The sequence below is a fragment of the Zalophus californianus genome, chromosome 16, assembly GCF_009762305.2.
Source record: "Zalophus californianus isolate mZalCal1 chromosome 16, mZalCal1.pri.v2, whole genome shotgun sequence".
NCBI classification, from domain to species: domain Eukaryota; kingdom Metazoa; phylum Chordata; class Mammalia; order Carnivora; family Otariidae; genus Zalophus; species Zalophus californianus.
Window position 1 is genome coordinate 39,507,241 of NC_045610.1, and position 26,300 is coordinate 39,533,540.

At 43.6% G+C, this 26,300-nt stretch overlaps 2 protein-coding genes across 6 annotated transcripts in view; both read left to right on the forward strand.

The window, feature by feature from the left end:
- The window catches only part of WIPF2 (WAS/WASL interacting protein family member 2), a 50,415-nt gene extending 39,109 nt beyond the window's left edge, over window positions 1–11,306 (forward strand). For both annotated transcript variants that reach the window (XM_027626151.2, XM_027626152.2), the window contains exons 6-8: window positions 4,550–4,759; window positions 6,068–6,169; window positions 6,408–11,306. In XM_027626151.2, the coding sequence (XP_027481952.1) occupies window positions 4,550–4,759; window positions 6,068–6,169; window positions 6,408–6,448 (353 nt within the window). In that variant the 3' untranslated portion in view covers window positions 6,449–11,306. The remainder of the gene's footprint in view (window positions 1–4,549; window positions 4,760–6,067; window positions 6,170–6,407) is intronic.
- Window positions 11,307–13,852: 2,546 nt separating this feature from the next.
- CDC6 (cell division cycle 6) lies at window positions 13,853–25,875 on the forward strand. 4 transcript variants are annotated; one of them, XM_027625530.1, is made up of 13 exons: window positions 13,853–13,877; window positions 14,235–14,294; window positions 15,191–15,378; window positions 16,589–16,870; window positions 16,995–17,194; window positions 17,445–17,620; window positions 18,028–18,134; window positions 18,592–18,731; window positions 19,935–20,035; window positions 21,167–21,231; window positions 23,767–23,969; window positions 24,623–24,763; window positions 25,072–25,875. In XM_027625530.1, exons 3-13 carry the CDS (start codon window positions 15,204–15,206, stop codon window positions 25,159–25,161), a joined length of 1,680 nt encoding a protein of 559 aa, XP_027481331.1. In that variant the 5' UTR covers window positions 13,853–13,877; window positions 14,235–14,294; window positions 15,191–15,203; the 3' UTR covers window positions 25,162–25,875. The 4 variants fall into 4 exon arrangements, 3 of the variants coding, with proteins under 3 accessions (XP_027481331.1, XP_027481330.1, XP_027481333.1); XR_003525235.2 differs by lacking the exons at window positions 13,853–13,877; window positions 14,235–14,294 and adding an exon at window positions 14,312–14,450 and having other exon boundaries at window positions 25,072–25,254; window positions 25,552–25,875; XM_027625529.2 differs by lacking the exons at window positions 13,853–13,877; window positions 14,235–14,294 and adding an exon at window positions 14,312–14,450.
- The last annotated feature ends 425 nt before the right edge of the window (window positions 25,876–26,300 follow it).

Below are 26,300 nucleotides of genomic sequence, written 5' to 3' on the forward strand. Positions count from 1 at the left end.
GCAGAGGGAGAAGCAGGCTCCCTGCTGAGGAAGGAGCCCGATGCCAGACTTGATCCCAGGACCCCGGGATCATGACCTGAACTGAAGGCAGATGCTTTTTTTTTTTTTTTTTTTTAAAGATTTTTATTTATTTGTTTGACAGAGACACAGCGAGAACAGGAACACAAGCGGGGGTAGTGGGAGAGGGAGAAACAGGCTTCCCGCCGAGCAGGGAGCCCGATGTGGGGCTTGATCCCAGGACCCCGGGATCATGACCCAAGCTGAAGGCAGACGCTCAACCAACTGAGCCACCCAGGCGTCCCAGGGATTTTTTTTTTTTTTAAAGACTCTTTAGCAAAGCAGAGCCCATATCTTTCTAATCCTCTCCAGGAATAGAAGCGGGGAAAAATATAATTTCTGTGGGTTTAACTGAGTAGTTTTATTTTTTTTAATTTAATTTATTTTTTTGAACTGAACTGTAGGCCTAATGTGGGTCTTGAACTCAAGACCCCGAGATCAAGAGTCACATGCTCTACCGACATAAGCCAGCCATGCATCCTGAATTGAGTAGTTTTAAATGTCTGCAGACTTCTTACTTCCCACTTCGCTGTTCTTTCTTTGTGGTTTCTTCAGAAAAATGTGTTATGAGCCTTGTTCTTCTGTCCCTTAGCTATCACCAACTTTGAGACCTGATGGAGGCCTTGGCCAGCTTTCCATCTCTAACCAGAGCAGCAGTTCTTAGAGTGATAACACAGAGAAAATTGAGCTATTTTAGTCAGAGATCTTGTGAGTATTGGCTCTCTTTGTTGTGTGACATTGGGCAGATAGCTCTGATTCTGAGTTGTTGTTTTTTTAAGATTTTGTTTATTTTTTCAAAAAGAGCGAGAAAGGGAACACAAGCAGGGGGAGTGGGAGAGGGAGAAGCAGGCTTCCCGCCGAGCAGGGAGCCCGATGTGGGGCTCGATCCCAGGACCCTGGGATCATGACCCGAGCCGAAGGCAGACACTTAACGACTGAGCCACGCAGGCGCCCTTGATTCTGAGTTTGTTTCCTCACGTGTTCATAGTACCTTCAGGGTTGGTTGTAAATAAAAGTATATATGAAAGTTCTTTGTAAACTGTAGTATGCTGATAACTGTTAATGGTTTTATGCAAGGGTTTCTAGGTAGTTCATGGATTTATCTCTGTTATTAAATCATAAGACAATATTACCTGATAATATACTTTTGTTTCTATATGAATTATTTACATTTGAAAAAGTATGGAGTCTTTTGTCTTCCCAGGGTGCTCAGGGACCAATTTTATTGGTCCGTAGGGTTTCTGAATTTTTTCTTTGCAGAGTAAAAAACACTATTTTTAAGGGAATTTTTAAATTTTGTTCATTTGTTTATTTTTTGCTTTCCTCAAAATTGGGTTTTTCTAGGTTTACAAAAGGGGATCTCCCACCCCAAAGTTTCTTCTACAAATGGCTTCTTTCTTACGGTCCTTGGGTTCCAGCTCTGTCACTTGAAAGGGTCCTAAAATTGTATGTGACAAAGAGCCCAGAAACTACTGGAGATGGCAGAACCTGGTTGGGATGACCGTCCCTGAGGGAGGGCAGGCTGCTCTTGGTCCTGCTCTGTTTGGCCAGTCTGGGTCGGCTCTAATCACTACCACCTGCCCGATGTCTGGCTGGGGTCCTTTTGAGCCTAGCTAACCCTGCCTGTCTTACACTCTCTGACCCTCCCCTGGAGTAGATGCAGACTCTTAGGGCCCTCAGAAATCTGGGTTTTAGGGAAATATTTTGAAGGTGACCTGAAAGAGCTTTGGTTTGGGCAGATTTGGGATGAAATCAAGGTTCAGACATCTGCTAGGTGGTGTTAAGGAGGCTTCTCTTTAGTTATTGCTTCGAGTAGCCCCTGTCCATACTTAAATCTTGAAAAGAGTGAAGGAGACATTCAGAGTGCATCTTAGGGGAAGCAAAAACTAACATTTACTGGGCCTGCAGTGCTGGACCCCTTGTCTACATAAATCATCCCATTACTGCTTCTTTCTTAACTGCAGTCACTCTACAGAAATTCCAACAGTAATTCAGGAGGAATAAGAAGATAATACTCTTGGGCGCCTGGCTGGCTCAATCGGTAGGAGCATGTGACTCTTGATCTCAGGGTCATGCATTCAAGCCCCTCGATGGGTGTAGAGTGTACTTAAAAAGATGATGATGATACACCCTTTAATCACTAAACCAGTGTTGTCTGTTAAGCTGAGTAGTCTCTCCACGTATTTAGGAAACACCTATTTATTGGACATGGCGTTGGTACCAGAAGATAAACTTCCATCTCAGTGGGTTATACATTTTGGGGGTAGTTAATAAAGTACTTGGGGTAGTTAAGTAAAGCAGTGTGGGCATAGTGGAAAGAGCAGATGTGTGCTGAGTCTATTAAATTTGTGACCTCGGACAAACAGCCTGAGTCCCAATTTCCTCATTGTGAAATGGGGATAATACCACATACTTTGCAGGAGTGGTGGAAGAATTTTTAAAGTGTAATGCCTATAAAGTACCTGGGACAGTGCCTGGAATATAACAGAAGCCAAATAAATGGTAGCTGCTCTTTTTGTTAGTTAATGAAAAGAATAGAACAACATAATACAAACACCTTACTTAGAACCTATTCCAGTGATGTTGCCATGTCTTCAGATGTGTTTTTGATGTTATCTTCTACTTGGTGTCACTTTTTTTTTTTTTTTAAGATTTCATTTTATTTGAGAGAGTGAGTGAGCTAGAGAGAGAGCGCACAAGCAGGGGCAGAGGGAGAGGGAGCAGCAGACTCCCCACTGAGCAGGGAGCCCGATGCAGGGCTCGATCCCAGGACTCTGGGATCATAAGCTGAACCGAAGGCAGACACTTAACCAACTGAGCCACCCAGGCACCCCACATTTTTGTCTTTTAAGAGTGAATTTGATTTTTGAAAAGAGACGTAGGTATGAATATTTTTATTGATGGTTGTGGAACCTCAGAAATGAGATACGAGGGACACCTGGGTGGCTCAGTCAGTTGACCATCTGATTCTTGGTTTCGCTCAGGTCATGATCTTGGAGTCGTGAGATCAAGCCCCACGTTGGGCTCCGCGCTCAGCACAGAGTCTGCTTGTCCCTCTCCCTCTGCTCCTCCCCTAAGCTTGCACACATGCGTGCATGCACTCTTTGTAAAATAGAGAGATAAAATCGTTTTAAAAAAATGAGATACGAATATCATATAATATTTACAGATCTGCTTGGTTAGAAACTGGGTTTGGAGACAATTCCCAAAGAGGCATTCCCAGTTTTTCTGAGCAAGGAGCCTATCATTGGAGATATGCAACTTGTGCAGATGAACCTACTATACATATTTTGAGAATCACTCATTCTAGTCTGTACTACAAAGTGCTAGAGTAAGTGACACAGCCTATAAATGCTATGGGAGAACAAAGAAGAAGAGGATTCAAATAGAGTGCATTGCTTTGGGAAAGCCTGTAGAAGATGGGGCTTGAGTTGAATCTTAGAGGTAGGGTTTGGTAGTAAGGGAAGATGGATCGTGTTTCTGCGTCTTTTGGGGGAGTCACATGAGCAAAGCATATGTGGTTTGGTTTAGTCAGCACATGTTGATTGCATACCTACTGTGTGCTGTACATTTGGCTGAGCTTGGGAACTCAGATGAACGGACACTACCCTGACTTAGTGTGCTGGGGAAGAGCACATAAAATGAAAAATTACAATACAAGATGTAGTAGAGAAATACAGAGGCGACAGTGGGAGTCTCAGCCTAGAAATCAAGCAAGGAAGGAGGAGAAGGTGAAATCAGGCTGCCTGGCCTGGTAAGTTGCTTGGTAAGAAAGAAGGCGCCTGGGTGGCTCAGTCGTTAGGTGTCTGCCTTTGGCTCGGGTCGTGGTCCTGGGGTCCTGGGATCGAGCCCTGTCTCAGGCTCCCTGCTCCGCGGGAAGCCTGCTTCTCCCTCTCCCACTCCCCCTGCTTGTGTTCCCTCTCTCACTTTGTCTCTGTCAAATAAATAAATAGAATCTTTAAAAAAAAAAAGGATGATGGGGTGAGACCCAGTTGGGGTTGAAGCTAAGGATTTGAAACTTCATGATAGAGGAAATGCAAAGCCCTTGGAAAAGTTTGAGCAAGTATTTTGGAGGCGATTAGTGAGTTGGTATGCAGAATGGATTGGAATGGTAAGAGATGAGAAGCAAGGAGAACGTTTGGGAAGCTTTTTGCAGTAGAACAGGCTAAATATGAGAAAGCCTTGAATTAGGATTGTGGAGGAAGTCATGGAAAGGCAGGGAAAAGATCATCAAAAGTAGGCAGAGTTCTTGACTGACTGACTTGTCACAGGAAATGAAAAGGGTCACACATTTATTCCGGACTTTGAGATCTGAAAGAATGGTCCCGCTTTTAAATAGAGGTTGAATCTGATACCCAACATGCTGCCTGGAGGCTCCCAGAGCCTGGCTCTTTGGGAAGGCACCAAGGCATTCTTAGAGCTCGTCTCTCAAATTCCCCCACCCCTCACTGTCTCTGTATCCCAACCTAACTGCTTTGGATTTTGCTTGCAGCTCCTCCACCCCCACCACCCATGATCCGAAATGGTGCCAGGGATGCTCCCCCTCCCCCCCCACCGTACCGAATGCATGGGTCAGAACCCCTGAGCCGAGGAAAGCCCCCACCTCCGCCCTCAAGGACGCCAGCTGGACCACCCCCTCCTCCTCCACCACCCCTGAGGAATGGCCACAGAGATTCTATTACCACTGTCCGATCTTTCTTGGGTGAGTAACTAGGTGTTTTAGTCTCATAGTTCCTGTGGTGACTTCACTAATTCCAGTGGCCACTCTAGAGCGGGAATGGTCACTGGGTATCCTTTGTTCACAACAGTTCTTCTCCTGACTTTCCCTCAGATTTCTGGGCCCCCTCCATTGACATCCCTTGTGTTATATGAATTCTAGGTATGATTGCTTTAGAAGAGATTGAAGTAAAGTCAGGTGTTGTGCTAATAACTCCAAAGCTATACTCTCTTGCTCCCCAGGGATCCTTTGTAGTTAGCTTTTAGGTCAGAGACTTTATCCTTTTCAGGATTATTCAGACAGGAATGATGTATCTTCCTAGGAAGGAGAGGGCCTTTTCTGGACCTTTAAAAAACAACAACAAAAACAACCCATGGTACACAACATTAATAAGACAGAGCCACTACCTAGCTGTGTTACTTTGAGGAAGTTACTTCACTTCTCTGGGACTCACTTCCCTCATCTGTGAAATGAGGAGGTTGATGAGATCAGAAGTGTATCAGATTTAACTTTTTCAAGGTTATAAATGAGTCTTAGGCCCCACCTAAGAGATTCTGATTCGTTGGGCCTAGGATGGAGCCCCAAGCAAAGGTTGTCTGTAGGGTTTCCTCAGACCCTCTGTTAAGGACCCTGGAAAGATCTGTACAGTCTCCTTCAACCCTAACATTCTAGGTTCTTGAATGGTTGCCTCTTCTCTGCACCCAGTCTAGTCTGTTCCTTACTGGGGGACCAGGGTTTTTGGAATGTGTTTGAGCCACACCGATCGAAAATCTGAGCCAGCTAGAGGGGCCCACAGAAAGTGGGAGCGGAGGCCAAGAGATGGCTGTCCTGACTCTATTGTATAGAGTTAAATGAGGGTAACCTGGGCCAGAGGGGAATTATCTAGTCAGATCTCTCACTAGCTGGTGACAGAAATTCCCATTTTAGGTTAATGTCTACCAATCTGTGGATTCAGTTCAGTTGGTTTCCCATGGTGACAGTCTCTAAGATGACTGTGAACTGAAACAGAACTGTATTTCCTTCTCCCATGCAAACAGCTAAGATTTGAAGAACTAATTCAAAGACTCATTCCTTAATGTAAAGAGCCTCTGAGCGTATCCTCTGTGTGTGCAAGGTACATAGAAAAATGCTGTTGCTGGCCTCAGGAACCTTGGTTTAGTGGGCCAGGCAGGCCCTAGTGGTCCATCAGAATTCGAGGGAGATTAGCAAGGGGGTGGGGGGCTCAGAAGTGCTACAGAATATGTGGGAGCACAAGGAAGGGTGATATGACTTAATATTCTGTTCCTTTCCCAGATGATTTTGAGTCAAAGTATTCTTTCCATCCAGTAGAAGACTTTCCTGCTCCAGAAGAATATAAACACTTTCAGAGAATATATCCCAGCAAAACAAACCGAGGTGAGAAGAGTAGTCAATGAAAGTTTTTCCATAATTCCATTGAAAGTAGAATTGGTGTGTTTTTCTTAGATTAAAATTTGCTTCTCATCTGCATTTTCTAATAAAACAAGGAAACAACAAAACCAGTCCCTAAATTTTGAAGGTTAGCTTAAACAGCCTGTCATTTCAGGAAGGTTTGGGTTACTTAGTGTTTGGTGCTTGACCTTATGTATGTGGTTTTTATTTTTATATTTTTCAGCTGCCCGTGGAGCTCCACCTCTGCCACCCATTCTCAGGTGAAGCCTGGCTTGGTCCTGTTCCTCAGGAAAAGGATGGACCCTCTCTTCTGCTCAGATGGTCCCTTCCACTCCCCTGAAACCTGCATGAGAGCTCCTGATGTGTTTCTCCAGTGCAACCCATCTCTAGACACCAAGCGTCCTCCCGACTCACCTCCATCTATGCATCTCGTCTCTAGACTTGGTGATTGGACTCTTTATATTGACAGTAGGGTCTCAAACCCTGAATCCATGCCTCCTCTCGCAAGCCCTGCTAGCCAGATGAGGAAAAAGTTTCCATGTCTCCTGCTTTCCTCTTGGGGAAAGGTGCCTTGTTGTGATGAATGAACTCATTGTTGGGGCAGGGTGGAGAATTGTACTCCTACTTTCTCCTACCCACTGTGGGGGAAGCGTGGCGGGTATATTATGTTTCCTCATTTAGGAGACTGGCATGGCCAGGACTTCTGAGGGGTGGGCATTTTTAGTGAAACAGGAAAGGAATTTGCAGAGAAGTGATCTGTTTTAAAGGTCAAGTTTGAAGAAAGGGCAAAGAAATGGGTCTGCTTTCTTTTTAAGGGTATTTTGTTTTTGCTCTCACCCCACCCCATGCCACCACCCCAGGGAGAAGTTGGATATTATAAATACTAAATACTAATCAGTTGAACTAAACATCTAATAAAAAGAGAGGGTGAAATAAACGGGATCCTTTTAGAGCTAGTCAGTTTCTCTGCAGCAAAGGGACCAGGAGCCATTTGTGTCCTCTGGGATTCCCTGCCCATTTGCCTGTTTCCTCAGGGTGCTGAGGCTGAGGGCTGTTATTCCTCTCTGCACTGCCCATCCCCTCAAAAGAAAAGTCACTTTGATTCATTACAGATTCACGAACTCCAAAACCCTGCAGTGGGAGATGGAAAGATTGGGCATTGGCCTTGACACCTCTGAAGTCTTTTCTAACTGGCCCTGACGGCCTTCTCAGAGACTTTAGCCCCTGATGGGTGCCCAGGATGACAAGGGAAGGGTGAAGCACCTTGTGGAAGGGATCAACTCTGTGGGCTTTGAAGGACTTTAAGGCCTGTTTGTTCCAAAGTTCACAGCCCATCTGACTGAGCAGGTACTTCCATTCCTTTCTCCACTACTCTTGCCTTCACAAGACTGCAGGGGTTAACACAGAATAGAGAAGGGTGAAGAAGCTTATGGGGACGGTCAAAGATTCCTCTGTGCCAGGAAGCACAAAGACTTTGGTGAGGTGTGCCTCAGTTCAGTTGATCTTCCTTGGCAGCCAGCAATATGTTTCTTCGTCTTCCAGGTCCTAGTTCAAGGGCACAGAGGAAATAGAGGGTCCTAGTCTAGGTAGGAACTGAGCTTGGATGGTGGGACGGGACTTCACCATTCTCCAACAGCAGGATGGAGCTCCTGGGCTCTACACGTGGGATGGTTTGGTTTGCTACAACTCTTGCCAAGTGCAGAGACTGCTCAAGGTTTGGAATGAGAGCAGGGAAGGAGCCAAGGCTATTCCTTGAAATGGATGGGGAAAGTAAAAAATTTTCACCAGGTACATCACAGGCTTAAATCACCTCCGGGACCTCTCCAATCTGTTGGATCACAGACTCAGGATCTGTGTATGGTGCCCAGAGAAACCCAAGTCTTCCCGTGCCAGATGGGAGAGCTCTCGGCTTGGGTTCTTTGTACAGGGTCTGCTATCCTTTGCCATCCCCTGGACTGTATCAACTCTTGGGACAAACTATGATGAGGTCTGTCACCATACCTTTTCTAATCATTCTCTTTATCGTTTTTATTTTCAAATCTGTTAGCAGTTATCTCTCAGCAGTATCCCCAGCATTCTGAAACCCATAGTGCTGAGACAGGGCACGCACGAGTGGAGGGAAAAAGAGAGAATACAAGAGTTAACCCTGCAGCAGAGTTCCAGGGGAGATGCTGACCAGTTACTGAACTTGGACTGTGAAGTCTTCCCATTTGTTTTTGAAATGGGAGTTGATGCCTTTTGTACAATGTTATCAAAGTGTATTCTTCCCCCCCCTTTTATGCAAACATAAAGCATCAAAATAAGAATCACAAGTAAAAGCCAAACCCTAGCTTTTCATTGGGGCTGATATCTTCCTCTTCTGTGACCTGCTGCCCCTCATATTCCCCAGCATTTGGACTGTGTCACATGGGTATTGATTGTATTGTCATTTTCTTGGCCTCATGAGAAAAGGCCTGGGCCTGGATCTAATCAGACGGATTTTCTTCTTGAGAGCATGGTGATGGCACAGTACCTATTTAAATGTCTTTGCCTTATACATTATTTGGTCCCTCTGTTAATAACAGATTTATTATCATGTATATTTACTATTGAAGAATGGGAATGTGATCCTCATAGTTATTGATCTATTTTGTATGTTGTAAAAAGCTTGTAATATAGATTTAAGGTGGGCTGGCTGCAAGAGCACTAAAACTTCTCACCTTTTAAACTGCTCTTTTTATCTGCTTGTGGGAATGTCGTCTCCAGTGGAAGATTGGGTGGTCTCATGTTGAGACTCTTGCCCAGTCCCATTAACCCCCTTATTCCCTCCCAGAAGGAAGAGACATTGCCCAACTAAGCATCAGGAAGCTGTGTTATAAGCCCTTGTGTGGGTTTGGTTTTATGATGTTTTTCTCTAGTGGGAAAAACTTAATTGTTTCTTTCCACCCTTTCTGGGAAGCAGAGCAGTGGCTTCCAGATTTTTAAATGAGCTAGATGCCCCTCTTCCCCCCTCTTCTTTGGTCACCAAACTTGGATCAAATCACTTTGATATTCCAGGTGTGGTTTTTCTGTTGTGAGGATTTCCTTCAGCTGCGGAGCCCCATCATCCTCACAGTCGGGCTCCCAGAGGAGGGCGCTTAGGGCTACCCAGCCTGATGGATGTGAGGCTGCTTGTCTCCAGAAATGCATCCCAGCCCTCCCAACTGGCCAAGGCAAGGAGACTAGCCACTGGCCATTGCACTGGGGGCATCCCCTCACCTCACAGCTTCCCAACTTGAAATCCAGATTTACCTCCAGGGAGAGGTGAGAAAAAATTGTAAATAGACTTGCTACAGAGCAACTCAGGGTTGGGGTGTGTTTTAATTCTCCTGATCACTTGAAATAATCTGTAGGCTGAGTGCTTATGGGAGTGGGGGAAAAATGTGACTCCAGGGTCCTTTCCTTCTGCAAAGCTCTGGGGGTGGAGTATAGGGCATCTGAGGCCCTTTGATGGCACTACACTGAGCTGTCTGTCCTTCTGGAAACCCAACCTAAAATCAACTGTAAATCCAATTCTTCACATTCCAGTTGTAGCTTTTCTTTCCCTACTGAATCTCAGTCCCTGGTAATGTGGTCAAAGTGGCTTTCTGTAAGCCACCCTAATTTAGGGAATGGAAGGCATTACAACTCTGCCTTCAAGACTCATCTCTTAAAAGCAAAATGAAACAAAACTACAGCCACCTTCAAAACACATACAAAAAGAAGGATAACTTGTAACTGAAGGAAGGATTTGGTTCCATTCAACTCCACGGTCATTGTGCCTTTACTTGTGTTAGATTTCTGTGCTTTCTTCCTCTCTCTCTTTGAAGCAATTAAAATCTTCCTTGATAACTGTTTCCTTCTTTCTACTCTTGTTTCTAACAACTTAGTGGGTTTCCTCTCTAATTGTCTTAAATCTCATTCCACTGGTGGCAGAGGGGCCAAGCCTTCTTTTCTTATGTCTAACCTTTGTCCTTTCCCACGGACCAGCATGGAAGTCCTAGTCAACACTGAATAAAAGACTAGAGTGACGTGTGCAGAGAGAGAGAGAGAGAGAGAGAGAGTGTGTGTGTGTGTGTGTGTGTGTGTGTGTGTGTGGTGTGTGTGTGTCCATCTTTGCATGTGGATCAGTTTATTTTCTTTTAAAAATAATTTATTGTATGATTTATTTTGGAGTTATATTCCAATTGCAGTGCTCCCTCCCAATAAGCAGTGATTCCTCTCCCCCCCCCCCCCCACAATGTATAATCTGGTCTCAGGTTGGATTCTTTGGTACATTTCTTTCTTCTGGATGCCGTGCAGTTTAATTAAACCTTGCTTAAAAAGAAAAACCAAAACCTGACAACTGTGTACTCTTGTCTGGAACACCGCCTCCAGTGGTGGCATAGGGAGGGGAGAATATCTGTTGCTTCTGGTGAGTGTAGTGGTTTGACTCTAGAACCTCTAAGAAGGTAGCTACACTGACTTGGGCAGAAGCATCTGCAGCTTCCCAGGGGTCTTCCCTCCTCCCTTCCGGCTGTGTTTTGAATATCATAGTTCTCATTAACCATGCTCACCTGGGTGACTCTGGTAGTTTTGGTCATTTATGTTTGCCACCTACCTTCCCGATGCCCATGATTTCAGGGGACCCAGGAGACGCTCTGGCCTTGTGTCCTCTCCTCACATCTCTTAGGATTCTTTTCTACCTGTGTTGCATGGCAGATTGTCCCACTGAGGTATGGGAGAAAAGGTGGGGGCAGCGCAGACAGACTGTGTTTATTTTTATTGTGGGTGTTGGCTTTTTTTCTTTTCCGCTTTTTAAGTTGCAATCTTGGCTGGCTTTCTTGAACTTTGACTTGGGGTGTAAAAACTGAGCCAGACATTCTCTGCTTACTGTGGTCAGCTGACATAATCATAACTAAGATTTAATGAGCTCACCTTGCACTTTCATCACTAGGAAAGGTCTTGAAATTATTTCCCATACTGATTCATAATGGGTGTGTGTATGAATCACTTTCACATAATTTAGATATAAAAACCTATGAGAGGGAGGGGGAAAGGCCTCCTTTCATTTCATCCATACTTGCCAGACTGGCTGAATCCCTGATTATTGTTATTAATCTGATTAATAAACTACCTATTTATTGATTTAATTGTTCCTCCTGTGACTTTAGCCCTCAAATGGAGCTTGCCTGAATGACCCTCAACTTCCTAAACCTGTAAGGTTTCTCTTTCCTATTGGGGTGCTATTGCTAGTTTGTGTGTGTGTGCGTGCGTGCATGCGCACACACAAGAGGGATATTGGAACAGGTCCTTCCAGGGTGATTTGATTCCTTCCCTCATGATACTGTGTATCAGTTAGCAGGTGATAAGGACACTACTCTCATTATTACTGAGACACAGCTGCTTACTGTGTTCCTGTTTTAAGTATTTCCTGCCCCAGCACAACCACAAACTGACTCTGAAGCTGCAAGGATGCTGCCTGTCTCTGACTTCCTATTACTCCGCAGACAGAGGTAAGACAACCAAAATGTCAACCTCAGGATCCTGACCACCCCAGAGGATAACTACAGAGAAACGCTTCACATCTGACATCACTGGAGCCCAGTCTGGATTGCTTTTACACGTAATTGAATTCATTTTCCACTCCTAGGTTTAGGGGTATGAGATCTAAAGGACTATGTGCTCTCCAGCCACAAAATGTTCATGAAAAATGTGGAAATTCATTTGGCAGGGATGTCCTCTCCATTCTTGCAGCAGGCATTTATTGCATCCTTTACTCTGTGCCAGGCACCTGCAATATGAAGATGAATAGGACTGGTCTTTGCCTCCAAGGAGCTCAGAGTCTAGTAGAACACTTCAGGGCGGCTACCAAGAGAAACCTATGTAGGTTATTAGAAGGCTTTATGGCAGTTAGCCTGGGAAGGCGGATGGTGTGTGGCCTTCCAGACAGAGGAGAGAGCAAGGACAGAGGCCCAGAAGCAAGACACAGTCTGGTGGCATGTGCAGTGTGTTCCTGTAGTATCAGAAAGGGAGAGCATCATGTAGGTAACCTGATAGAAACCTTTCAATCCGGACCTTCTGTGATTCTCTGCCTGCTTCCACAGTGGTCGTCTAATCTTGTGGGCTTACCCTGGACCAGTGCTTTTCTTCCTGGTGAGTGTTTTCATAGGCTCCAGGATGAATACTAAGTACTCATTGCTTCCTGGGCTCCCTCTAGCCCACTGTAACCGAGGGAGGTTTTCACCACTATCCCTTAAAGCTGGCTGGACACACGTTACCACTTCAAGTTATGAAGGATGTTTTTTAGGTGCCCAGATTATCAAAATACATGAACAGTGAAGATTGCTTCCTGGGTTCTGTTGCTCTATTAAGAGATCAGAAATGCCATTTGGTTGAAAAGCCTCCATTCTATGGGAACACTTTTCCCATTCACAGCAGCTAATCTCTGTTGTAGTTTTCAGCTCCTAGAGAGCCTTCCCAAAATGTGCTCCCTCACCGTCTTCCTATTTATTTTTAAAACTTTATCTAAGTGATCTCTATACCCTGCATGAGGCTTGAACTCACAACCCTGAAATCAAGAGTCACATGCTCTTCTGACTGAGCCAGCCGGGAGCCCCCATCTCTTCCTATATAGAAGTGTACAGAAGGCTTCCTATTTAGGACCTGCATCTAATATTTCCTCCTCCTATGTTTAAGTGGTCAAGTGTTGGAGCTCCTGTCAGACTTCCTGAGTTCAAATGCCAGTTCTTCCACTTACTGGTTGTGTGACCTGGGGCAAATTTAACCCCCCTATTTCAGTTTCCTCATTTGCAAAATGAAAATACCAACTTCATGCAGTGCTTGTGAGAATTAATAAGGTGGTATAGGTAAAATACTTGAGCTCAGTGCCTGGCATTACTTGAACACTCAGTATTTGCTCTTACCTCCTGTATGAACTAACCACAATTAACTGGCAATTGTAATAGTGTTATTTTCCTATTTCTCAGCTTCATTGTTCTATTTCATTTGAAACTGGCAGATGAAAGTTAAATGCTTGCCATCACCTAGAATTGGGTTTTGGCCTTCAAGGGAACCTGAGGCTTGGCTAGGTTATTAGCTTTGGAGGCTGGCCTGTAAATTACTGCTCTAATTTATATTTTTCATTAAAAGCTCAGCTTGCCTCTTCTTCTATAGTGGTCTTCCCTGGCCCTGAAACCCTAGTGTTTAGCCATAAAACAAGGTTTTAAAATTAAGAGGCCATAATTCTCTCAACTCCCCACAATGTGTGGATTAATGGAATTAATGATAAGAAGGTGCACAGAATATTATTTTTAACAAAAGCAAAGACCTGACCCTATTACCTTTGAAACACAAATCAGGGAGATACTGTGATGAAGTGTAGTGTATTTCTTTATGTATGTGTAGAACTTGACAAAAAAACACTGGGTGTCAGGAAATCTGGGTCCTAGGCTCTTCACTGCCACCAAGATGCTATGACCTCTAATTAACCCTCCACACGTTGGCTTTGTGAGTTTTGCAGGGTTGAACATGAGGTAAATAAGTGCCTAGTATTCTGCCTGGCACCCAGAACCGCCCCCCAAATGATAGATGTTACGTAGTAGCTCACTGAACATGTATCCCATTAGGGTAATGAAAATGGATACATTTGGCCGCCAGAAGGGGCAACCACATCTCTGCACCTCCCGTGGAAAGAAGGGCGTGGAAACAGAGTCGCGTGAGCTAAGACTACAACTCCCGCTGCCCTTTGCGGCAAGCCTGGTTCGCCTTACCCAGAATCGCTCCCTCCGCAACCTTGCGTCTTTCCGCGGAGGCCCCGGATGTAGAAGCCCTCTTAGTTCAGTGGGCGTGGCTTTACAATGGCTCGGAGACCTGGGGCTCTCTTATTGGTTGTGGTTCTTCCGACCGGATTGGACGCGAAGGAGGGGGCGTTGGCCAAGGCGCGCGGTGCTCTAGCGACAGCCAATCAGAAACCTGGTCGGCCTTTGGCGGGAGGCGGTAAAGCAGAGGCTTTGCAGATTTGGCGCGAGCGCGGCTGGGCTTTACTGACGCTGGTGTGTGGTTTATTCGGTAGCTTGACCTGAAGAATCCCTGAAGCCGTGTGCGAGACACGTGAGGAAGAGCCGGTACTGAGGTGAGTCAGCCTTGTGAGGTGGAGAGCAGAGGCTTGCCCTGGGTCTGGGAGGCTGCGGAGTTGGGAGAAAGGCTATGGCAAGGGCCGCTGCCTCCCTTGGGGCCCGAGGTGAAGTGAGGGGAGAAGAGCTCAGATCGCCGGAGGTCTGAGGTCGGGGTAAGGGCAAGGAGTAGGCTGGCAGTCGTGCGTGGAATAAAGGGGCTGAATGTTGTAGGAGGGAGATGTTCCGGGGTGGGGTTGAGAGGGTGTGGGGTGGGGACCGAGTGCCGGGCGGAGGGAAGACTAAACGTGGCAGGCTGCTGGGCCAAGCTAGTGATAAAGACACCCCGTGCCTGGAGTGAGGGAATTAGCAGTACTGTAGAAATCTGTTAAGATAAACTTACTGCATCACTCAAGTGGTTAAGAACTTGAGTTCTGGAGCCAGAATGCCTGGTTTGCTATGACTTTGGGCCTCTGTACCTCTGAGTTTTCTCATCTGTAAAATAAGGATAATAAGAGTGCTGACCTCCAGGGTAGTTGTAAAACTTAAATGAGTCAGTGCCTAAGGGGCGCCGGGGCTGGCTCAGTCGGTAGAGCGTGCCACTCATGAACTGGGGTGGGGGTGGGGGTGGGGGTGTCGTGAGTTCGAGCCCCAGGTAGGGTGTAGAGATTCCTTAAAAAAAAAAAAAGAATAACATAAAAGTAAAATGCTTATAACAACAGTCTTACACATAGTAGGTAGACAATAAGTGTTTGTTATTATTGCTCAGATTTGGCTGTGAAGCAGAACTGAATGCTAAAATATTGTTATAATTTACTTATGAAATGTTGATCATTGGTATAAATTCCATGTTAGCTATTTTTACTTCATTCTTAGCTATTGACTGGCTGTCCTGTTCTTTTTTTTTTGCACCCAGCCGTGTTGCCATCATGCCTCAAACCCGATCCCAGTCACAGGCTACAATCAGTTTTCCAAAAAAGAAGCTGTCTCGGACATTGGACAAAGCTAAAAACTCTGCTGACACCAAACTAGAACTGACCTGTGTCCAGGCCACCCACCGTTCTAATGTAAAAATTCTGCCTCTCAGCCCCAGAAAACGTCTGGGTAAGCTATCCATTGAATATAAGTACAACTTTTTGGCTGGTAGCTGTTGACCTCTCTTTTCTCAATAATAAGATGCCTAGTCCTTTGAAGAAGCTTCCTAAGTTCAGTTAAAACCACTTTGTTCACTTTGGTTATTTTCAGAATGATTGCTGTGTTCATTTACTGAACTTCAGAGTTAAGCCACTTGTTGAGATCACTTTCTGAACTGCTTCACAGTTCTGGTGTTCAATTCCTTAATTTTGAACTTAGTTCTGTCAGTATTGTAAGTGACTTTGCAGTTAGCTACCTAGTATTTTGAAGCTTTCACCTCATTAGTGGTGAAATTAAGAGAAGCAGGTGATATTCTTGTTTTAGAACACTGGTTTTAGATCATTTGTTTTTGTTTTTAAAGATTTTATTTATTTATTGTTATCAGAGAGAGAGAGAGAGAGAACAAGCACAAGCAGGGGTGAGGGGCAGAGGGAGAAGCAGACTCTGGGAGCCCAATGGGGACTCAGTCCCAGGACCCTGGGATCATGACCTGAGCTGAAGGCAGATGCTTAACCAACTGAGCCACCCAGGCGCCCAGATCATTTGCTTTTAATGAAGGGTGATGTGGCAGTATCTGAAGACATTTTTGATTGTCACAACTGAGGGAGTGCTACTGGCATAGTGGATAAAGGCCAGGGATCCTGCTGAACATTTTACAATGCACAGGACAGCCCCCAATAAGAATTATTTGGTCCAAGATTTCAATGATGCCAAGATTGAGAAACACGGTTTTAGAACAATCTTAGAATTTTCATCTCACTAGACCATTTTGCTTTCTACCAAATAGTTGTAAGATTCAGTGGTGCCATCTGGTGGCCAATATTTGCTTCTTGATGAGAGGCATTCTATTTTGGTGGTTTTGACTATAGAAATTTGCCTCTTGGGGGACCTGGGTGGCTCAGTCGCTTAAGAGTCTGTCTTAGGCTCCAGTCATTATCCTGGGGTCCTGGGATCAAGCCCCACGTGGGGCTCCCTGCTCAGCTGGGAGCCTGCTTCTCCCTCTTTCTCTGCCTCACCCCCTTGTTTATGTTCTTTCTCTCAAATAAATAAATAAAATCTTAAAAAAAAAAAAGAAAGAAAGAAAGAAATTTGCCTCTTTCTGGGAAAAGCAGAGATCTTTGCAAGTCCTTTTACTGTCCACTACTACGAATGACCATGTTTTGATTTTAATATATTTCAGGTGATGACAATCTGTGTAACACTCCCCATTTACCACCCTGTTCTCCACCAAAGCAAGGCAAGAAAGAGAATGGCCCCCCTTGCTCACGTTCACGTAAGGGGCGCAGATTGGTATTTGACAATCAGCTGACAATTAAGTCTCCTAGCCAAAGAGAACAAGCCAGAGCTCCCCAAAACAAAATCCATTCCTCAGTTCGAAAAGGTCAAGAGATCACAACAAATTCTGAGCAGAGATGTCCACTGGAGAAAGAATCTGCATGTGTGAGACTGTTCAAGCAAGAAGGTTCGTTCTTACATGGCAACCGTTAATGTAGCCTTGAAAACAAGGCTGGTGACTCCAAATGAAACCCAGTGGATCTTCTCAGTCACCTCTGTTGTATCTAATTGTCCTTTCACATCTGACACAGGCACTTGCTACCAGCAAGCAAAGCTGGTCCTGAATACAGCTGTCCCGGATCGGCTGCCTGCCAGGGAAAAGGAGATGAATGTCATCAGGAATTTCCTGAGGGAGCACATCTGTGGGAAAAAAGCTGGAAGCCTTTATCTTTCTGGTGCTCCTGGAACTGGAAAAACAGCCTGCTTAAGCCGAATTCTGCAAGACCTCAAGGTACACTAAGAGTCTGAAATATGATGCTCTTGCTAAAATGACACTTGGTTATTAAGGGTTAAGAAAGGTAGACTTGCTTAGGGGATTGAAGTCTCCCCTCAAATAAGATGTTTTTAGTTTCATTGTCTAAATCTTTCCAAATGAAAGTAGAGCTTATTCTCTTATATGCTCTTAATTACCCAAAGACACTTCAGGTTCCATCAAACCTTTATCTGAGGGCAAAATATCTCTCATGTTTGCATTTTTCTAGAAGGAACTGAAAGGCTTTAAAACTATCATGCTGAACTGCATGTCCTTGAGGAGTGCCCAGGCTGTATTCCCAGCTATTGCTCAGGAGATTTGTCAGGAAGAAGTATCCAGGCCAGCTGGGAAGGACATGATGAAGAAACTGGAAAACCATATGACTGCAGAGAAGGGCCCCATGATGTAAGTACTGCTCTGCTGCATGTTGTTCCGTGAAAATCTGCAAGGTCTGCTGCCCACAAACTCACATTCTTGTCTCTTGAATTTATCAGTTTGTACAAGAAAAGAACATTTCCTATATTTGCTGTACAAGAGATAGTTACATATGCTTAAAGGGAAAGAAGAGAGGAAAAATACACCTTCTAATTTTAAATTGGAAAAAATGTTCTTAAACTAATTGATTGAAAAACCTTTATGTTACTTTTGTGTGATGGTAGGGGTATCAGTGTAACAGTGACTGGAGAGAGGACAGATTATGACCTTGAAACTGGTGGCAGCTGTAGGAATGTGACCTGGAGTCAGTCCAGATCTAACAGATGGGAAAGTTAAGAAGGTGAACATGGATACTAATTGTTTCTCTTTATACGTAGTGTGTTGGTGCTGGACGAGGTGGATCAGTTGGACAGCAAAGGGCAGGATGTATTGTACACACTGTTCGAATGGCCATGGCTAAGCAATTCTCGATTGGTGCTGATTGGTTAGTGCTCAGTTGCTAATGTTACAGGATGGGTCTAAAGAATTCTTTTTTTAATCATCTGTTCATCTTACTTATCCCCTATTTTATCTTAAGCCAGCTTTCTGCTTTTTTATCAAAATGAACAAATTACTATAAAGTAATAGTAGTTTTAATCTAAAATCAACTTTGTTAAGTCTGAATAGAAATGACATAATACTTCATTTCAGAGACAGTTGATTTTTGGAGTATCTGGTCTTGCTTATCAGTGAACAATTCTAAACCTAACTTGAAAAGAGCATTCTAAAATGACTTTGTACATCTTACCTAATAAATGTGGGGGTGGGGCTGGGATGGCAAGTAGGAAGCAAGAGTTAGAATGCTGGATTATAACTGGAAATTGTATTCAGCTTTCAGAGGGTTTAGTTTACTTTTGAGATGATTTGACTGTGATGATTGGTAGTATTTATCTGCTCCTCAGGTATTGCTAATACCCTGGATCTCACGGACAGAGTTCTACCGAGGCTTCAAGCTAGAGAAAAATGTAAGCCTCAGCTGTTGAACTTCCCACCTTATACCAAAAATCAGATAGCCACTATCTTGCAGGATCGGCTTGATCTGGTAAGTGCCACCCATTGTACCACATTATGTGTCCCTTGGATCACCTCTGGTGGGGAAACCTAACAGTCCTTCTAAAATATTTTTGCTTAGAGGGGTGCCTGGGTGTCTCAGTCAGTTGAACATCTGACTCTTTTTTTTTTTTTTTTAAGATTTTATTTATTTGAGAGAGAGAGAGCGAGCCCAAGAGGGGGTAGGGTCAGAGGGAGAAGCAGACTCCCTGCCGAGTAGTAGGGAGCCAGATGCTGAACTCGATCCTGGGACTCTGGGATCATGACCTGAGCCGAAGGCAGTTGCTTAACCAACTGAGCCACCCAGGCACCCGAGCATCTGCCTCTTGATCTCAGCTCAGGTCTTGATTTTAGGGTTCTGAGTTCATGCACCACTTTGGGCTTCACACTGGGCATAGAGACTACTTTTTTAAAAAATTATTTATTTATTTATTTATTTTTTGCTTAGATTGCTTTCCTCAGCAGGGAGTTCTTGTGGGCCATCGTGAGAGCATTTTTATATGAACTTCCACCCAAGGCTCCATTTATTGGATGCCTCAGTGTTGGAATAAAAATAAGAGAGGAGGGGCACCTGGGTGGCTCAGTCACTTAAGCATCCCACTCGATTTCAGCTCAGGTCTTGATCTCAGAGTTATGAGTTCAAGCCCCACAGTGGGCTCCACGATGGGCAGAGAGCCTACTGTTAAAAGGGGAGGGGTGGCACCTGGGTGGCTCAGTCAGTTAAGCCTCTGACTCTTGATTTCGGCTCAGGTCACCATCTCAGGTTCTTTTCTTTAAGTTTATTTTTAGTAATCTTTACACCCAATTTGGGGCTCAAGCTCACAACCCCAGGATCAAGAATCGCATGGTCTTCCGACTGCACCAGCCAGGCACCCCTCAATACTATTATAATGGCCTATAAAAATAGGGCCTGTGAAAAAACTTTCTTTTGAAAATAACCAAAGAAATTTTATTTTAGTTTAGCTTTGCTAATTTCTGATTGCCTTTTTCCCCCATTCATGAGCCTCTACCACATGCCTACAAAATATTTAAATGTGTGAAATTTCCATTTATTTATGAGCAGAAAAGGCATCTCTTGGACCCTAAGGGGAGGCCAAATTTAAACTTAATGTGAAAATATTTATGTCTGGGACCTAAATTACAGAGAGGGAGAATCTTATAGTTCATGCTGTCGTCTCCTATGTCTTGTCCAAAGGTATCTAGAGCTCAGGTTCTGGACAATGCTGCAATTCAGTTCTGTGCCCGAAAAGTCTCTGCTCTTTCAGGAGATGTTCGAAAAGCGCTAGATGTTTGCAGGTGAGTTATGGCACTGTTGGCTGCTTTTATTAAAAAAAGAAATGCATGTAACTCAAGTGAATGTGGCTTAAGAGGCTGTATTCTGCCACTTTTTACACTTGGAAAGGGGGACTTGTTTCTCAGTGGGGAGCTCTGCATTTCCACCGTGTTAATGTCTGAAACATTATCAGTCCATTACCTACAGAGGGAGGAACAAATGAGATGTTGCTGGCACTCCCTGTGGTGATTATAGATTGGTTAATTACATTTGTATTAAAAAAGACTCCAGTTTACTTTTCCATTAGCTGGTCTCAAGCAGGTTTATTTATGGACCTGAACCATCTTTGCCTTTAGACTTTTTTTCCTTCCTTTGCTTTTGTGAGCACCCCTTCCTCCGGTTGGTGGTCTCCCACACTTGTACTCCAGACCTCTCTCTCCCTTCCCATCCTCTGCCCCTCCTGCTGGGGAAAGCCTCTGTGCTGACTGATGAAATTTCTTCCTTCCCAGTAGGGACACTGGGTCCATTAAAATGATACTTGCTGTGCTGGCCCTCTGGTCCAACCTCCCCCTACTGACATGCAAAAGATCCAGGTCTGGCTTATGGCCTCCTGTGGGCAAAGTGCTTTGGAGACAGCAGTGGGAGAGTAAGCTCTTCCTATTGCTAGATGGCATCCTGGATTTGAAAGTTTCCCCTAGTCAGCAAACTACTTGAGTAAAGACTGCAGCTATGAGCAATAGTCATGTAGGCTGGTGTGGTTTAGCCTACACATAACATATGTATATAGAACTGAGGACTCCCCTTTTAGGTCCAGTGTGTATGGGTGGTACTGGCTCTCTGTAGGCAGTCACCCACCCACATAGCCTCTCTGCTATCCATGACATTTTTTCCTCCTTCAAAATGTTATTATTGGCTTAATGTATGATGACCTACTTGGCATCTATAAGAGGAAACCATATCGTGTTGAAAGTTTCTCAGATTCCCTGGCCCATGAATTATTTCAAGCTAACTAAATCCCCTTTAGCTGAGACATAACCCAGTTTTGTTTGGGGTCTTTAAAATTATAAAACATGTGTCTGTTTTTGAGCTTGGTGGTTTGGTGTGGTGTTTGGTTTGGCTCAGCCTAAATTAATTTTAGAAATTTTTTTTTATAGGAGAGCTATTGAAATTGTAGAGTCGGATGTCAAAAGCCAGACTGTCCTCAAACCGCTGTCTGAATGTAAGTAGTTTATCTCTTTCCTGTCTTCCTTTATAACTGGAAGCTTAACTTTTCTGAGGAAAGAGGTAGAAAGATGAAATGAGCATAGTTAAATCCATACTTACCCTTTTCTGTATGTCTGTGTTTTTTGTCAATTTCATCTACTTTACTTCAATCTGGCCTGTCTGTGCTATAGTCCATGCATTGCTGGAAACAACTTCCCCAGGGTGTTAGTTACATAAAAGGCTGGATCATAGTAAGTTTTCTTTCTAAGCTCTAGAAATGAAAATAGTGGATGGTAAGGCTTGATCAGCTTCTCTCTGGGTTCTTCTGTGGAGTTAACTTTAGGTCTTGATATAGGTGAGAGGAAAGTAAATAAGAGTCAGACAGTGAAAGAATCCAGTTCAACTTGGGATATCTCAAGCCTTTAGACAAATCTAGGAGGGTGGAGGTACAAAGATGATATTGCTACAGTAGGCTGTTAGAAAAATGACAAAATTATTTTCCTTTCCGTTAGCCTTGTTCTCTTAGTCATGGCAGATGTAAAATGGCCATGAACTACATATCTTGTCAGTATTTAATATCCAGTGTTAATCTTTAGAAACAGGACACTCTGATTTGATTGTTTCTTTCCTCTTTCACTCCTGCACTGGTTGAGATTATCAAAATTGTTTCTAGCGCTACAGTTCCACAGAAAACAGTTCCTTCCTTCCTTCCTTCCTTCCTTCCTTCCTTCCTTCCTTCCTTCCTTCCTTCCTTCCTTCCTTCCTTCCTTCCTTCCTCCTTCCTTCCTTCCTCCTTCCTTCCTTCCTTCCTTCCCTCTCTATCAATTTGTTGAAAGAAAATTAATAAAAATATTTCAGAAGTAGGGGTGCCTGGGTGGCTCAGTCGTTAAGCGTCTACCTTCGGCTCAGGTCATGGTCCCAGGGTCCTGGGATCAAGCCCCACATCGGGCCCCCTGCTCGGTGGGAAGCCTGCTTCTCCCTCTCCCACTCCCCCTGCTAGTGTTCCTTCTCTCGCTGTGTCTCTCTCTGTCAAATAAATAAATAAAATCTTTAAAAAAAAAAATCATGTAAAAATATTTCAGAAGTAGCCAAACTGCTTAGGCTGACAGTAGGTCATATATACCAATGCATAGATTAGATACTGGTTTCTCTTTAACTTTTCAGATTATTCCTTTTTCTCCTACCAATGACATTTAGGTTTGTCAGTGTCCCTGTGAGCACCTCTGGCACACACATAGCTAAAGGAGTTTGTAAGTTTCTGGCATAAGTTATTAGACTAACCTAATTCCTGTCTTTTGACCTCTGGTATGTGTGATTAGTTTTTGATGGTTCTGGAAAGCTATATGGAGGCTGACTTCAATTAAATATAAGAAGGCACTTTTTTTTTTTTTTTTTAAGAGAAGGGGAGAGAGGGAGTCCTTAAGTGGGGAGGGGCAGAGGAAGAGAGAGAGAGAGAGAAAAGCTCAAGCAGGCTCCACACTGCAGGGCTCAATCTCACGACCCTGAGCCAAAATCAAGAGTCAACACTTAACTGACTGAGCCCCCACCAGGCACCCCAGGATGGCACTTTCTAATAAATAGCACTAACTGGGCTTCTATAACACATAGGTGGGTTCATTAGCTTTGAAGATGTTCAAACAAAAGCTGGATAGATGATCACTAGTTGGGATTGTTTTGGGTAGGGAGCAAGAAGAGAACTCCCAAATTCCTTCCAACTTTAAGATTCTACTACTCGATCAGTGATGTCTAGTTTTCCCGCTACCGTTAGTTCTTTGCAGCATCCTGGTTATGGTCATAAAATAGAAGCAGATTGCTTTGGGGCAACTGCACATGGTCTAAGGAAGTAATTTAGGCAAAGGTGGTTACAGAGCAAATCCCTCCTCTGTCTTGCAATTCATGCATCTCCAAACAGTGAGGCCATAGTCCTAGGCATCTTGTTGGCAGTTCCCCAACCTCCGGCCTCTGAGATGGTGCTATCTGCTAAAATATCCAATTACATTTTCTCAAGTGTTGCTCTATTGTGGATGACTTAGGCAAGTGAACCTAACCTCAAGGGTCATTTGGGGAAGCTATCTAGAGGACTTATGTAGGATTCACTTTACTGTCCACATTTAGCCACTCATTTGAAAGTATTAGGTAATTCTTACAACTTTTTTTCCTTTCTTAATTACCAGGCACAATCATCTTTGCTTCATGGTTCTGTACTTTTTCATCTTCAAGATACTGAGAATTTCCAAGGCAGAATACAGTAGTCCTCTGTCTAGTCCTTATTCTTTCATGAGGTGGATTTTGTCTCTCTGACATTAAATTGCATTCTACATGACATAATAGCCCACCATTCTGCACAGAAAAAGGATAACCCTATTTTCCAAGTCATCACCTTTCTGAAGGTAGCACCATCTCTCATCCTTTGGCTTCTAGTTACAGTTGGAACCTGCTTTGCCACCACATGACTGCACTTGAATTTCCTTCAGCTAAAACTTAGTATCCTCTGTCTCAATATACACAATATTTAAAAAATCTAATGAAGCCTGATTTATTTACTTTTTAGGCAAATCACCCTCTGAGTCACTGGTTCCCAAGCGGGTTGGTCTTATTCACATATCCCAAGTCATCTCAGAAGTTGATGGTAACAGAATGACTTTGAGCAAAGAAGGAGCACAAGATTTCTTCCCTCTTCAGCAGAAGATCTTGGTCTGCTCTTTGCTGCTCTTGACCCGGCAGCTGAAAATCAAAGAGGTCACTCTGGGGAAGGTGAGTTGAGAATCTCAGCAGATGGAACTGTGGTGGAGATGAGACTGCTTTGCAGAGCAGATACTGTCCAAAGGGCCTGTTATTATGCTCCAGCTGATAGGAATTAAAAGTGGGTTTTTATTTATTTATTTAAAGATTTTATTTACTTATTTGACAGAGAGAGACAGCGAGAGAGGGAACACAGCAGGGGGAGTGGGAGAGGGAGAAGCAGGCTTCCCGCCGAGCAGGGAGCCTGATGCGGGGCTCGATCCCAGACCCTGGGATCATGACCTGAGCCAAAGGCAGATGCTTAACAACTGAGCCACCCAGGTGCCCCTAAAAGTGGGTTTTTAACAGTAAGAATAAATACTGGTCCCATATAAAAGGCAACTGATTTTATTTCCCTTAGGTTGTGGTTGGGAATTTCCCATTCATCTCCTCCCCTTCGTTTCTCCCTCTCCCTAAGAAATATATAAAGCTCCTCTCCTGCCTTACAGTAGAGGTTTTGACAATATCTACAGAATGCCTGTTCAAGGATTTTATTGAAAAGAGGGAAAATTGTGGTATTTAGATAACTTTTACAAATGCAAAAATTCACATTTTTAAAAAAGACTATAAGGTGACAAGAGATAGAACTTTTAAACAACTTTTGTGTTCTCCCTTGTTCCTCCCAGTTATACGAAGCCTATAGTAACGTCTGTCGCAAACAGCAGGTGGCAGCTGTGGACCAGTCAGAGTGTTTGTCACTTTCAGGGCTCCTGGAGGCCAGGGGCATTTTAGGATTAAAGAAAAACAAGGAAACCCGTTTCACAAAGGTACAATTAACTGTTTCTTTGTGATAATGCTTTTAATTGTCCTGTTTTGGAGAGCTTATCTTTTCTTGCTAAAGTAAAGATTTAAATATGACCACAGTTAGGTAAACAATTTGTTTTTTGTTAGGTAGAGTTTAAGATCTGTGAGGATGGGACTGTGGTATGAATGAGGTATTTTCTGCAGGCCATTGAAAAAGCAGTGTTTAACTTGCTTGCCTCTTGGGACAGAAGTTCAACATGGTAGAAGTTTGTAATAAAAACTTGGCTTTTGTGAGTTCTCCACATGAAAAGTCCTTTTCTCTTCTTTCCAGGTGTCTTTGAAGATTGAAGAGAAGGAAGTAGAGCATGCTCTAAAAGACAAAGCTTTAATTGGAAATATCTTAGCTACTGGATTGCCTTAAATTCTTTTCTTTTATACTAATATGCTACCCGAAAGTATCCAGCTGGCGTTTAGAGAGCTCTGGAGTCTTCATTTTAGTACTTTATCCATTCAGGTCTGAAAACAAATATGACTTTTTTTTTTTTTTTTTTAATTTTATCTTAAGTAATCTACACCCAACATGGGGCTCGAACAAAAGTTGCATGCTCTTCTGACTGAGCCAGCCAGGTGCCCCTAAATATGACCTTTTTTAATGTGAAACTGATAAATTTTAATCTATAGATTGATGAATATTAACACAATAATAATTTTGGGTCTTATTTTTATGCATTAAAAATCACCAAGTAGACTATTTTAATTATATCCACTACTTCCACCTCTTGTGTCTCTAACCAGTATGCTTGTATTACAGTATACAGGATTTATATGGTGGAATGTGCCTGTATTTACCTCTTAGTTTCTTCAAATATTGGTGTATTTTAAAGAACTTTGGGGCTAGAGTAAGAAGAATGAAAAACGATGTTCCAGGAAAATAAGCACGTCTACGTGGAGATCTGGAGACACTTTGATCAAAGAATTTCTTTCTTTTGGGGGTATACTGTGTTCACTTTGCACATACTTCCACATTGTGACATTTTAAAGACTCATTAAGTTTCTTGGGCACTCCCAAGGTTGTGGGGGTGGTAAAAGGAATGTAACCGTACGGATTGTGAATATATTTATTTCCTAGTTGCATTCTTTGTCTTTTTAAGCACGCACATTTCAAGAGAGCTCAAACTTTCAGCAAACAATGTGAATATTTCACCCCAAACTGTCCCACAGTCTTAGCTGCCCGCAGATGAAGCCACTTGTTTCCAGATGCCTTCATTTGGGGTTGGATTTTCATCTAAAACCTCAGATTTTTCCAGTCTTATTAGATAAATTAACCCATATGGCTACTCAAGTCTCCCCTTTTCTGGGTTTGGTTTCCAGTGGCATTCAGTGGTAATTTGTGGCGGGGACACCAGAGGGCACCATTATAACACTGACTGCCTTGAAAATTCAGGCCGTGGGGCTGGGGTAGTTTTGAGGGAAGGGGGAGAAAACTTAAGTTTGATCCTTTGGGGAGATGGCTTTACTTATATAACTCAGGCAGATGCTTGGAATGCAAACCATGTGCGA